This window comes from Ceratosolen solmsi, unplaced genomic scaffold (genome assembly GCF_000503995.2).
Source record: "Ceratosolen solmsi marchali unplaced genomic scaffold, CerSol_1.0 scaffold2, whole genome shotgun sequence".
NCBI lineage: Eukaryota > Metazoa > Arthropoda > Insecta > Hymenoptera > Agaonidae > Ceratosolen > Ceratosolen solmsi.
Window position 1 is genome coordinate 4,118,178 of NW_011948422.1, and position 15,245 is coordinate 4,133,422.

Genomic DNA, 15,245 nt, shown 5'->3' on the forward strand with positions numbered 1-15,245 from the left:
CGTGACCGAAATCTCGGTTCGTGATCTCGAGTCCTCCACTGCTCCCAATTGAGACTCTTAAAATCCTCTTCAGCTCGGTTCTTTTCTTCGAGATTAGACGAGACACTCACTCGTAAAGGGCAGCGGTGAAGGTTTGGGGAAGAGGAGGATGAGGAGGAGGAGGAGGAGGAGAGGGCGGATAAACCAACGGTTTTTCGCGAGTAATTCGAAGGAATAAACACGTCGTATCGGTTATGACTTTTTCATGATTATATGCGCCTGAAGCAATTGATTATTATGATTTTGGCTGTAAATGAGGTAAAGAAGGTTTTTTTTTTATTCAAGTCCTTTGCTAAAGAAAAAGAAAAAGAAGAAAAAAAGCATCGCTTTAAATTCTTGGGTTTAATCTATAATGATGAACATGAACCTTTATAAAGTAGAAAGTATTAATCATTAAATTAATTTCAATATTTATTTTAATATCCCGGTAGTGATAAAAATAAACGTTAGCAGCGTTCATTAAATGTACACGATGTAAGTGTGCGGTAAAAATGACTTTTTTGCGAATAATTAACTTTTTTATTTGGCCAACAGTAACGCAAATGTTCTCGTAAATTATCAAGTAGCAGCAGATAATTTGATATTTATTATGCGAGCTCGCGTATATTTGAAGATGATTCAAGAATATGTAGATTTTGCATTTTAATGGTTATGCAAAGTATGAATTAAAGAATGCGTTCTTACATCGGACGCACTCGAGTATCATTCGATAACCGAGACAAAAAAAAAAAAAATAAATAAATAAATAAATAAATAAATAAATAAACAATGATAATAAAAGAAAAATAATAATAATAAACAAATTAAAGGAAAAAGAAAATGACATAAAAATATCGGTTTTTCATTTTATTTTGGCACGATAATACAAAAAAAATCCAGCTAAGCGGATTGTATTACCCGCATTGTATCATCGACGGTTTCACGTCTTCTTCATCATAAGAGTTTTGCGCATGCATGTGTAAATGAACAAGGTTGTTGGTGGTGAACCACTGAATAAATTGAAGCCTCAAAAACACTGTGTAAGAATGGACGAAGGAGTAAAATAAGTAAAATCTGTAATATTTAGAATGTTTCAAAGGATAATATTTCGCCGCATCCAATATAAGGAGAGCGTACAATGAAAACAATGTAACAGCTTTCTTTGTTAATGTATTATATTTTATATTTATAGCAGATAAATATTCACACTATATTGAATATATTGTACATTTTACAATTATTAATGAGATAAACAATAATTAAGAATACGAATGCATTAGAATGGTTTTTAAAATAGAAATTTTTTTTTTAAATAAAATTGTCGTTTCGTTTTAATAGAGACAAGCTGTTTCCTATCTATGAATCTCGATAAATCAGCAGGGAAAATTACGATTATTAAGCATTAAAATCAATTGCATAATTCGACGTTGCTTTTCTTCATTTTTTTTTTTTTTTTTTTATTTTTTTTTTTTATTACATTATCTTTTAACGCATTTATATCCTCTGACGAGTAAATTATTTGTATTTAAGATAAAATGACTCTTATTTCATTCAAATATAACGGTCATAAGATAAAAACGGAGCATAAGAAATAATTCCCTCGCTTTATATAATCATATGGTTATTTTACTTCTTCAGAGTACACAAATCTTTATTGTATTATTGCATGTGTGATAGCACCCAGTTAAAACGAGTATGAGACTCTTATCTATGGTTTATTGAGTTCTTCGAATCTACATGAGATGTTCCGCCAAAAGAAGCTTATCGTTATTTTAAAATCTCGCTGCTCGAAAAAGAAATTTCCTCAGATTTTTCTCAAAGCTCATTTGCACCTCTTTGTCACGCGTGACTTTACTTTAAATCGGTGACTCGAATTTTCTTCCTTTCGTTGCATTTGCCTATTGTAAACATCAGTCGTATGTTTGATTAACTGAAATCGCTCGATTACTTATATCTTTTGGCTTTTTCGGTTTTCTCTTCATTAGCTAAAAGTCTCTGAAAAACATACCATAATATTATGATAAAAGAATGATTATTGCCGTAGATGCTACAATAATTGATTGATTTAAAATAAGAAAAAAAAGTTATGTGATATTGTATTCAATAATAAATCCTTTTAATATTATAAAGTAATACAATAATTTACAGAGAAAATTTACACCTAAGCCAATGCGTTTATTTAACATATGTATTTAAATAAGCAATTCATTAGATATTTAATAATTATATACGAGTGATTTCAAATAACGATTTTAATCAATTGGAATGCAAGTATTAAGAGCTAACTTACTAATCATTATAAATACTTTGTTATAGACACTGAATTTTCAAAGCGCAAGCACCAAAAAAAAAAAAAAAAAAAAAAAAAGATGAAGAAAAAAAAGAAGCACAATAATTTCTTCAGTCGACATGTGTACCAAGCATTTTCCAAATTCAACCAAAAATTCACGATGGACGAAAAGCCCCGTGAAATAACTAAACTCGACGATTTTCAATATTTATTTTAATAAGCTTTAGCATAAGAACTATATTAAATCTGCGTGCCTGAACCCTACCACGCAAAGAATAAACATCAAATAAACTTTACGATTCAAAAGCTAGCAACAGAAGGTTGCGAACCGGTCACCAAGAGCGCACATAGTGCCAGTGAGTGCAATATTGAAATCGATACGCGCGTTAGCTTTAGCGAATCTTCCCCCATAAGGATGCCGAAACTCCACCAATTGTGTCTATCTCAAAGTATAAAGTATTTGCGCGATGCCGCCGAAGATCCATCTCTCCTACGCTGAAATCCCGGTGAACGGGCTCAGGAGCGGCTACGGCGGCGGCGACGACGACGGCGGCGGCTGGGGACGAGCTTCCCGTCAGGGTCCGTGAGGTCGATGGTGTACTTGTTTTCATCCATCTGCTTCGTCGTGGAATTGTAAACGCGCTCCGTGCGATAGAGAGTATTCCCGATGACGACGTCTTCCTGGTCAATGTAGAACGGGTCGCCGTTCTCATCTTTTCCCGAGTTCACGTAGTGCGCGCTGCTCCCACTGCCGCTGTACTTCAAGGACTTCATTGGACTAACTCCTGTTCAGAACAAAGCGACTTGTCATTTGTCTGTTTGGTGCAAAATAATTTGACGGCCGACCACTGGAACTTATGGATAGTAGTGATTTAATGGTCGAGATGGACTTTCCTTTTAGATAATCTTAAAAATTTCATGCTACTCGTAATTATTTACTATGAAGTTAAATTTGAGCATCGAGCACTATGGTATAGTTCAAATTTTCTTACAAGTAATGGCTAATAATCACTGCATTCATCTTTTCGTTTTCATCGATGTATTTTGCATTTTGTCCGTAATGAGCGTTTAAATTAATGTACAATTAACGTAATTGTGCCCGATATAATATATGTAATAATTGACGTGTTAATTAAATAAATAAATAAATGTATAATTAATGTACATAAAGCTAAGAGATTATTCGAGAAGACTATTAAAAACTTCTGTATTAAACGTTAAAAAGTTTCATTCGTTATTGTTACATGATCAATGATGATGTAATGATTGAATTTAAAACGTTTCTTTTAACTTTTTTCCTTTTCCTTCAAATTTCCTGGCTCATAGGAATTTTATATACTTATAGCAATTACTTAACACAACTTGTATTAAATTCTATTAAGTTTCGTTAAATTTCATCAACGCACGCCTTCAATTCGTTTGAACAATATCTGAATATCGATATACATTAATTAAAATATTCAATGCAACTGAAATATATTATATTATCGCGGAAGAAAGTCTATTGAGTAAGTGTTGTGAGGAGCAGTATTAATTTTTTTTTTGAATTCGAAATAAGATTCGGCTATTAAGAAATACATCCACATAATAAGATTCGTTAAACATATTAAATAATGAATTTAAGAAATTTGCAAATACGAGTGAAACGAGCTAAATGCAATTAAATGTCATTAGTATATTAAAAAAATTTACAAATTGTCATTATCTGAACTATAAATTAAGTATTAAGAAAAAATCTAAGCTCTACATCAGTAATTATAAAGTATTAAAAAAATTATTTGTTCTAAAAGCAGAAATTTATCTATGGAATCTTTATATTTATATAATTATATGTAACAAATACATGTAAACAATGTTTTATATATACAATACAAATAACTAATAATTTCGTTTAAATATAAAATTCTACAGAGGAAATAAAATTTTAATATTGCCTAATACTTGTTATCAAAACATTAATTATTCTGATTTAATTACAAACTTAATGCAGTTAAATACGATTCAGATAAGAAATCGGTATAAAAATTTAGAATTTTATTAAAAAAATTAACTGCTACATGCCACCACAAATTATTAACGAAGATGCAAATAATCAAATTATAGTTTAATTTAGATTACACGAATTTATATTAAGAAAAAGATGAAAATGTACATTATCTATCAATTACAGAAATAAAGTTACATATATTTAAAATATTTACATAAAGAATTGATAATTACATTTTTAATTATTTTCTCTCAATTAAAATAATTTGATAGTAAATCAATGATTAACGGTTATGCTTATATCGTTTGCTTGTATACGTTAATTATTATGTGTTTGTTAAATCCATTTCACGGTGCTTAAAATGTAAAGATTCTAAATTGAAACATACACATAATGAAAAAAAAATTATTAATACTTTATCAAAAAATGCATTTAACAATTTAATTAGTAAGATAAAAAAATGAATTGTTAAATTATTTTCATGCTTTATGACATTGTTATTATTATTACTTTTTATAATGTCAATGTGCGGATACTAAAAATTTTTATTTCAAAATCTAATTTACATTTAAAGCAATAATATTTCTCATTATTATATAAATGTACTCACTGTCAATAATCTTTTGTCTCTATCTATTTATTACTCTATGCATGACTAATTATTCATATCATAAAATAATTTAATATTGGTCTAATAAAACTATGTTTTATACAAACATATAATATATATTGCTTTTATTCATTAATGAATTAATCAATTTTAACCTTTAAATCTATTTAAATCTACTCAGTTTCAAAGATAAATATAGAATAAAATGTAACTTGCAGCATGTATACTAAAAATTGTAATTAGCAGTGGTTTGGCTCGACTGGACTGGAGTCTCTCGAAGCGTATAACGCCGAATCAAACTACGACAACCTGACTGACGAGGTCACTAGGCCGCAGGTTAGCCTACGTTAGTCTCCATCATATCTTTACGACGGTTATCCTTCACGTCCGCACTGATTCCGTTATTTAAAATTTTGATAATACTAGTTTTTATGTAGATGAGAAAAATTACTATATTTAAGACTATTGATACCTACACAACCTAAAAACAACTCATAATTTGGTAGGGGGGGGGGAGGGGAGGGGACAATCATTGTTTATTAATACCCAGCTTATCTCAATTTTAATAATAAAAAATATTAAATAAAAGATTGTAAATTTTAATAAATTAATGTTTATAAAATAGCTACTTTTTAGAAGTATCTATAAATTTAAATATGTCAAACTTAATAGTAGATTGCATATATTTTTATTAGCTATGTAAAAACTTAGTTAAAATTTTACAACTGAAAATTTTATTATTTATAGATGCTTAAATATATTTTTCAAATAAAATGTTTCATATATTTCATATTTCATCATATATTCATAAATTCACATTCTTTCAAAATTTCTTTTAATTGAAAACAAAAATTAAACAAATTGCGTCTGTACACACACACACACACACACACACACACACACACACACACACACATATATATATATATATATATACTCATGAAAATTGTGGTTAAAATTCACTCCTACTTGTCAATTTATGTTGCATACACTATTTATGAATTTTAAATATTAAATACAACTCATAACCCGTCGTTAAAACTATCTTCGAGATAGGTGAAAATTTTGTATAATCGATGAAACTATATTATACAATTTGTTTTTAAACCATTTTAATACAATAAATTAATAATCATTGTCAAATTGTGCTGTTAAAGTTCTGTAAATTATTACAGTATTTAATCTTCATTCCTGAAAAATATTTAAAGTATTAAAAATTTAATAAGACAGTTACAATAGTTTATGAGATAAGACGCGAATATTCTGGAAGATCAAGCGGTCATTTTCATTGTTTCAGATAAGCTTTGATATAATTTTAATAATGGAATATATTATGCATCAAAAGTATTGATAATATTTTAAGATTATTAATTAATTTCATCAATATGAAATAATAGATAGTATATCTGTTTAAGCATTAAATGAGCAATAGTTATGTTATTTTTTAGTTTGTTTCCTATTATTTCATAAATTGCTCATCTTATAAATGTGATTCATTACTTAAATGAAAATTGAAAATAATAATGTGAACTTTTCGTAATTGCGTAAATAATTAATTTCAATACTGCAATATAATATAATACAATAAAAAAAAAAAAAAAAAAAAAAAAAAAAAAAAAAAAAAAGTCATACCTATTCAAGTATAATTTTTGATTTATATTATATTCTACTTTCATTTTTAGGGTTTCTAACTTATTATATTAGCAAATTGTCTTTAAATGGTCTTTATTCGCACTTCTTAACAGTTAGCATTAATTAACTTATATATATATATTAATACAATAAATATTATAGATATATATTATACACATATGACATTATTTTGCTTTTTCTAAATAATCGCTTATACATTTCACTAGTAATTCAATAGTAAATGACAAAGCGTAAAACATTTAAGAACATTGATATAAAAAAAAGTTAAACAATAATGATCAACGTTTTGGAAAAATTAGTTTATAATAAATTTAAATAAAATGTAGTGGCACTTAAGCGATAAAATTTATTTTGAAACAGAAAATTTCTTTGTGTTGATTAATTTAAAAAAATATTTATAAACGGGGGGTGGGGTAGGGTGTGGGGGAGATTTTATTTGCTAAATTTCATGACTATAGCGTACAAACATATAAAAACCAACAGCGTTCTGTTTCTCACGTAATTCCTCTACATTTTTAATTATCAAATATATAGTTACTAATACTATTATACTTATTCATGATTAATATGAAAAATAGTTTAAAGTTATTATTTTTAGAAAACATTAGAATTTAATTACAATTTCTTAACAAATTTATCAATATATTTAACAATTATAATTAATGCATATGCTTAAGATTATTTTAAATAATTTTATGTAGCATATGATTTAATTTATGGTTGATTATTTATTTAAATATATAAATATGTAATAAATAAATATATTTTATTTCCAAGTAAAATATTCGTGTCTAAGTAAATGATTCGTGTCTTATGTTTTATTTTGTTTTTAAATCTCCGAGTTCATAAATTAGGGTATTATTTTCAAAAATAAATCTGTAATTAAGTCAGTGTATTTTATGCCCTTTGAGTTACGATAAATTGAAATATTTTAATATATTATAAATATATTTAAAAAATTAGATAGATAGTAGAGATGATTTTCTTATTACATTATTTAAAGTAGAAAATATTTTTTAATATAATGTTGATCAGTTTATATTAAAAAATTTTTTTAGTATTTGATTTATTTAACATCAAAAGAAGTGGATTGGCTCACGTATACTTTGCTGCGTATTATAAATAAAAGTTTCAAGCATGGTTTGCTCCAAATTTTTATTTATTATTATGAGATCCCCGAGTTTAAAGGAAATCTTAAGAAAACTCGATAGAGTTTGAAAATAAATAATATATCTATGATTTGATTAAGTTTTAGTTTTAATACAACATTCTATTTTTGAGTTCCTATATTAAAATTGTCGCTACTTAATGTTTTTAGCAAATTTTCAAATATAATTGAAATCTAGAGTAAGCAATACCATAAAAATGGGGAAACATCAATATTTACTTTCTATCGAATATATAATATTTAATTACTTTACGTATGTAAGCACATGAGAATAAGGAAACACATACCTAGAATCACCTAATCAAACCTCAATATACACCAATAATATATTATATATATATATATATATATACATATTTAGTGCATAATAATTTTGATAAAAATTTTAATGTACGTATTTGTAAACAATCAATAAAAATATGATTCTACTCAATTTATTCAAAATACATTAGCTTTTATGTTTAAATTTGTATTTGAATCAAAGAATATTTTTAACGAGAAATAACTAGAATGCTGAGATGCTAAAATATAATCATTAAAAGCGAAATGTATCGCATCTCTTATTAATGCGATTCAAAGATTATTTACATGAACAAAATAGCGAGAAATACAATTTAAATAATTAAATTTAGATAATAATTTATTCATTAACTTTTTAAAATAATTAAATATTATCGTTATTTAAATAATTTAAAAATAATTAAAATAATTTTATAAACATTCATCATAAGACAGTTATATATTGTAATTATATAATATACAAAAATGCAATAATATTTTTTAAGCGAATATGTCTAATATTAAATATTTGTTTCTATTTAACAAATTCTGTGGAAAATTACAAAAAAGTAACTCATCAATGCCAATTACTTATTTATATAATATTTGCAACTAACTATACTGTGATGCAAGTATTATCGATTAAATGTAAAACAAAATTATATTATAAGTCAAATTCATTATTAAAATAGAAATAAAATATATCATTAAATTGATTAAAAAGTACAATATTTATAACACTTAAGTAAGAAAAAAAAAGCTATCATAGATAGCTATCGAAGTTATTTTATGTAAAGAACATATTATATTCATATAATTGATAAAACTGTAAGATGATAATATATTTAGTAATCTGTAGATTTCTTATTTAAGTAATTTAAATTTAATGTTTTTTTCTTCTTAGTTACAATATTTAATAATGAAATTAAAAGTTTGGATATGCTATACAATAAAAAGAAAAAAAAGTCTCCTTAAGAGATTTAATTTTATAACGTATTCAAATATAAAGAAGAAAATTGTTGTTTATTAATAAAGAAATGATGTAATGATACATGCAGAACGAGACTTAAAAATTAATATAATTTTTAATCTTTAACGTAATTACATTTACCAAGACAAATATGTGATCAGTAGTGGCCTATTAAAATGCAAACATTTGTGAAAGAAATTTAATATAAATAACGATATCGTAGTAATCCGAGGGTGAAGGATAACCGTCATAAAGATATGATGGAGACTAACGTAGGCTAACCTGCGGCCTAGTGACCTCGTCAGTCAGGTTGTCGTAGTTTGATTCGGCGTTATACGCTTCGAGAGACTCCAGTCCAGTCGAGCCAAACCACTGCTAATTACAACTTTCCTAACTACTTGCGGAATTTCATCCACCTAATGGTCATCTCCGTATTACTCACTGCCTACTAACGTGTAAACGCTCATACATTCTAACTCCTTTGAGTTTAATGAAAATTATAAAAAAAAAAAAAAATAACATGTATAATTAGAATAGACTCGTTGAGAATTGTTTTTAAAACATTGACATTCGTTAAAATTTTTCAGCCCAATTAAGGTGGCAAAATTGTAATGAATTCTAGTGAAATATTGTTAAATGATAAATGATATATTGAATGACATCATCTCAAAAAATAATATCAATAATAAACATGGCTCGTTAATAAATTATCTATAATAAGTTCGTCAGTCGAAAATTTAATACTAAATATATTACAAGTATATAGCAAGTATACACAATGCAGTTTGTCAACTGAAAACTTTATCTTCAATAAAATGTATGCCTGAATAATTCATAGTATAATGTGCTTAATAATATGTTGAGGTGAGAGAGAGGATATTAGTAAAGTAAAATATTTGTATGACGACCGATTAATGCATTGAATTTGAAACAATTTTAACGTTAGAAAGTTCCTATTTGTTTCGAATCTAAAAACTTATAATGTAAAAGATTTTGTATTTTAATTTGCGCAATATTTGATCGTAAAAATTATTGGCTTAGCCAGCTAAGGTATAAAAACGAGAGAATGTTTTTTCTAAATTAAATTACAAGGCGTATCAGGGCTCACTCTTATCTTCGCATAATATTTAAATAAAGAAAAGAAACCTCTCGGACCTTTCGTAGCTTTCTTCAGCGCGGCTGCAGCCATCCCCTTGGCTCGTGCCACCTCAGCATTCACATTCATTTGTATTTGTTTATTCCTACTCGCCACATCAGCCAATATATCCGAAATTAAATCCGCGGTGACCATTATCTTCCCTCGATTGGTGCTACGTGAAATATAAATTCATAAGAGATTAAATTTCCGTTGTAGTAGCGGAATATTTATACTTTGAGTGCGCTATACTGTATTGATAAATACGATAAATAAACTAACGTATTATTCGCGAATTTACGCGAATTATTATTGTATAATAATAATAATAATAATAATAATAATAATAATAATAATGATAATTATAATAATAATGATAATGATAATGATAATAATGATAATGATAATAATAACAGATATTTCATCAATTGAAAGGAGATTAACATTGGAGCGCATGTTTAATATGAAAAAGCCATAATATCACAATTCGCGTTGAAATATTTTAATATTTTGAAGCTCGGCTATAGTTATTAATTATATACAATAGCGCGTCCAACTACAATAATAAATAAATTAATTAATAATGGTAATTATGCAGCTTTTAAAATACTAGAATAATAACCTATGAATATACGATATCGCTTCGACTGTCGTCGTCCCAAATGCTTAATAAATAAATAATATAGTATTTTGCGAGAGAGAAAAAAATAATAAATACCAATCACAAAACAAAGGCATTATTATCACGGTCCTGTCTTATTTACGATAGTATTAATCGGAAGGTGTATACTAATACGAGCGTTACTTATTTGTAACGGTGAAAACAATGAAGCCATTGTAGATGTAAATATGCGTCAGTATGATATGTGTATGTATGCATATACGCCAAGTGAAAAGGTCTTGCCAAAATTATCATATTGTGCAAATTGGAATAATGCCTGGGAACGAAAGGATTATTTAATAGTTAACAACGAGCCATGGGGACTTATAATAATTAACGACGCGATTATAAATGTAACTTACAAATGCTCGTATCGATACAGCGAGAATTGCATATTATGCTTGAAAAAGATAAAGAAATGAAAACAAGAAGGAGAAGAGAAAAATGAGAAGTGAAAAAAAATGTGGGGGGGGGGGTGTGTGTGGGAATAGAAAGAAGCAGAGCCGAAAAGGTGGAAAAATCTATGTTAAAGTGACCGTACCAAGGAGATAAAATAAACTTTAAATTCTCAATCATTATTCACGAATAGCAATAAAGTAAAGTTTTTAATTAAAATTATTAATAGTGTGATAAACGCTTGAAAAAGTATGTGTGCGTCCATTATGCTCTCGTGGATACAATACACTCTGACAACTTTTTCGCGCTACTAATAACACTCGGCGTACATATCTTTATAAAGCGCTTCTAATTTGCAAAGCAATTGTCTGACGACCCAACAAATTACGCTACAACAATAAACCGCGATCCCTCCCCTAACCCCGCGCCAACGCCACCGCCTCCGGCCGTCAAAGAAATTTCAATAGAATAGTAAATAGAATTAAGACTCGGCTCGATTCGCAACAGGAATAATAAGAATCGCATTGGCCGCTCAACTGTTGCACGACGGGACTTTCGCGCGACTCGGTGAAAAAAAAAAAAAAAAAAAAAAAAAAAAAAAAAAAAAAATGAAAGAAGGGTTGTCGCACGCGATACCCAGCCAACGAGAGAGCAATCGGGAGAGCCAAATCTTAATCGCTCGGATTAATCGGACGCTCCCCTCTTCCTAAATAATAAGCTTGTCTTCCCAAGCGAAAAAGCAGCTTACACGAGGAGTAAAGCCGAGAGCAGCAGCAACAGCCCTGCGATCGACCCCATCTCGTTCCCGTCCGCCTCTCCGTCTCGGGACTCGCGCACCTTAACCGAGCCGAGCGTACTCTGAGAAAAGTGCAGGAGTCCAGCTTGGCGCGTGGCCTCTCCTTAACTAAGCCACAAGCACCTCGCGCACCGATCGACGAGTGTGCCTCCGTGCGTGAGCCCGACGGCCTCTTCTACACCCACGCAAGCGATTCGCTCGGCGAATCGGGAGTGTGCTGGTCACGTAACAGCGGCTGGTGGGCAAGAGTGCGCGGCACGTATAAGCGGCTGCGCTTTCCCGTCCTATGTACGACGACGGGTGGTACGTACGTACATACATACGTACGCGCGGCTGCTGATAATACTAGGCGTATCTAGACTAGAAAAAAATATAAAGAGCATTAATGTCGGTATTAATAACGACTCGCTGTGTCCCGGTGAGATACGCGAGCATCTTGGAGGCGCGCGAGGTGCCACCGTTTATAGTGACGGATTACGTAAATGATACGGTTATATTTTGGGGGTTGGCGGGCGGCACGGGGTCTGGCACGGGGTCTGGCACGGGGTCTGGCACGGGAAGAGATACAATTTCACTTTGAATGCTTTCGTGTGCTTATTCACGGCGATGTTTCTGTTCCAAGTGAGATAGTATTAGTCGATTGGTAGATGGGCATACTATGTCTGACTATTAAGCGGTTAGAAAAGAGAATTAAATGCGTTGAATGATTGAATGACAGAGAAATTGCTATTACGTAGGATTAGAAGATTTTATAGCTCGGGACTTTGTTTCAAGGGCGTGAAAATTTATACTCGATTCTTTCATTGGGATTTAATTTCAAATCCATCATTCATTTAGCTTGATTCAAGTATTGGTGTGCCATCTGTGTTTTTATTATTATTGCTGTTGTTGTTGTTGTTGTTGTTGTTGTTATTATTATTATTATTATTATTATTATTATTATTATTATTATTATTATTATTATTATTATTATTATTATTATTATTATTATTATTATAATCGTTAATTTTAAGCCTGTCGTCATGAAATCATGTGATTTTATCAAAGTTCAATCCTATTTTAGTTTATCCACCATCTTGCCCACTGATCTCCTTGTATACGTAGTATATTTAAGGAAGCGTTTTCAAAATAAAAGACAAAAATCAAAAACAAAAACGTTCACAAGCCCGATTATCCATTAAACATATATATATATATATATGGAACCATAATATTTTGCAAACAATGATTATTATTTGTATTATTGTATTTATTTTGTATAACTGTTTGACAAATATCTTTGTTACTTTATAAATATCTGGGGGTGAAGGACTACTACTTCTCCTCAAACATTGGCCATTTATATGATTTATTTTTCAGCAATAATGTTCTCGTTTTGATTGAATTTTTCTATTTTATTTATTTTTATTACCCATTCGATTATACTGAATTTCAATAGTTTTATGATTAAGCTTTGGCCATTATTTCACTTTCTGGAATAATAAAAATTCTAATTTTCAACCACTTTTCCTACTCTGCTTATAAGCATTTTGGAATCATCACAATTACAACAATAAATTAATGCGACGATAAATATAATATGATGAATTATCAAACTTTTCTTTACTAAATTCAAACTTAATAATTATATCTAAAATACTAAATCAATAGAAGAAGAAGAAAGAAACGCTGATTTGTAAAAAAAAGTTTAGAAATGTATTCCACGAAATTTAAGTGTTATAACATTGAGTAATGTCAAAATGGCTTTGTAATCGAAATCTGCTATTCTAAATAATTCTATACAAATTTCCAGTGAAACAAACTTTTTATAAACTTTCAACAGCTATGACACAAGTATATAATAGAAATGTCACGATTCGAGTTTTTGATAATTTTAAGCTTATTATAATATATAATAAGATAAAGTATTGAATTGAAATATTATGTTAATGTAAAAATAGTCACTTTACGATAAAATAATAATAATGAATTGGCATAGGCATGGTAAAAGGTCATTTCTACCTGCATGTGAATGGATATTAAATAAAAAAAAGTGATCAACTCGTGCCGAGAACTGTAATAAATGTAATATGATTGAAATTCAGTTTCAATAAAGATTTTCAATAAAAAACTTATATTACATTGATGGAAATTAGTTAAAAGAAATTTTTTACAAATATTTAACTAAATATTCTTCATACTCGTCTGTTGTATTTGTTAACGATAACAGAAAATTATACGTCACAAACGAATTAATAATATAAAGTGTTATTCAATAATATTTGAAGCATTTATAAACGGAAAAATGAAGGAAGAAAATCTTTCATTACATTCCTAATACAAATCCAGGACTAATAATGTTTTCGATTTTTACACAGTAAAAAACAATTATAATGCCGAGAACGAAATATTTTCAAATTATCCTTACCAAACCTTACTTACACTTTACTATGTGATTATTATAATTTCTTCGACAAATAATTTTTAACAAAACAAAACGAAAAAAAAAATACAAAAAAAAATTGATAATCGAAGTGGAAGAGTAAAAAATACTTATTACAAAGAATTTATCCAAATTGAGAAACTCGGAGTTAAAATTACCTAACTTTCTAATCGATGATTATAAGCACATAATGGAAGCTAAGTTGAAAAAAAAACAGCTAAAAATTACATAAAAAACTAATCTACGATTTTTAAATTAAATTGCAACTTCGCGAGGAGTCTAAAAAATAGTATAATAAATGTCTCGGGAAAATAATATTGTAAAGATCTCATGACTAGTGAAAAAAAAGTGTAAACAATGTAAATAGTATAGGATAATAAATAATAAATAGGAAGTAAATGGACATGAAATTTTGCAGAAAAGATGAAGAGAAATGATCACATTCAGAACGAAACAAATAATTTAATATAACAATACGTGCAAATAATGAATACATTGCCAATTTAAAGGATTCAAACGTATATTCGAGCGCAGTTACTAACAATAATCTTATAATAATAGCTATTAATTTCATAAATAATAGTATATCGGTTTTCCTTCATACTTTATCGAACGTGTAAAAAGCATTTTTTTCTTTTTCTAAATCGCAATTGAAGATTTTTCAATTCCTCGTTGTAAGAATCCGTCGCGTTTTGGAGTTTGAGTTGCCGAGGCGTCGGAGCAATAGTGATTCAACATTGCCTATGTACATTTAGTCCAAGTACTAGAAATTTCCGTGTCCACTTCCTCATGATCTCCTCATTATTTATTAAGCATCGCTTAATAAACGGCTTTGTGGCTTAACTCAATTTGTGCGCATT

The 15,245-nt window shown here is 28.6% G+C and overlaps 1 protein-coding gene across 1 annotated transcript; it reads right to left on the minus strand.

Moving 5' to 3' along the window:
• Positions 1-2,440: 2,440 nt before the first annotated feature.
• LOC105361829 (uncharacterized) lies at positions 2,441-12,142 on the minus strand. Its single transcript, XM_011499111.1, has 3 exons — positions 11,916-12,142; positions 10,131-10,285; positions 2,441-3,093 (listed from the first exon to the last, which is right to left on the minus strand). Exons 1-3 carry the CDS (start codon positions 11,963-11,965, stop codon positions 2,825-2,827), a joined length of 474 nt encoding a protein of 157 aa, XP_011497413.1. The 5' UTR covers positions 11,966-12,142; the 3' UTR covers positions 2,441-2,824.
• Between the last annotated feature and the right edge of the window lie 3,103 nt (positions 12,143-15,245).

Excerpts from the sequence above, each read along its gene's own strand:
- LOC105361829 (XM_011499111.1), bottom strand. The coding sequence starts at position 11,965 with ATGGGGTCGATCGCAGGGCTGTTGCTGCTGCTCTCGGCTTTACTCCTC. Across the intron at positions 10,286-11,915 it reads CTCTCGGCTTTACTCCTCGT|CACCAATCGAGGGAAGATAA; the intron begins GTAAGCTGCTTT and ends TATTTCACGTAG. Across the intron at positions 3,094-10,130 it reads GCTGAAGAAAGCTACGAAAG|GAGTTAGTCCAATGAAGTCC; the intron begins GTCCGAGAGGTT and ends TGTTCTGAACAG.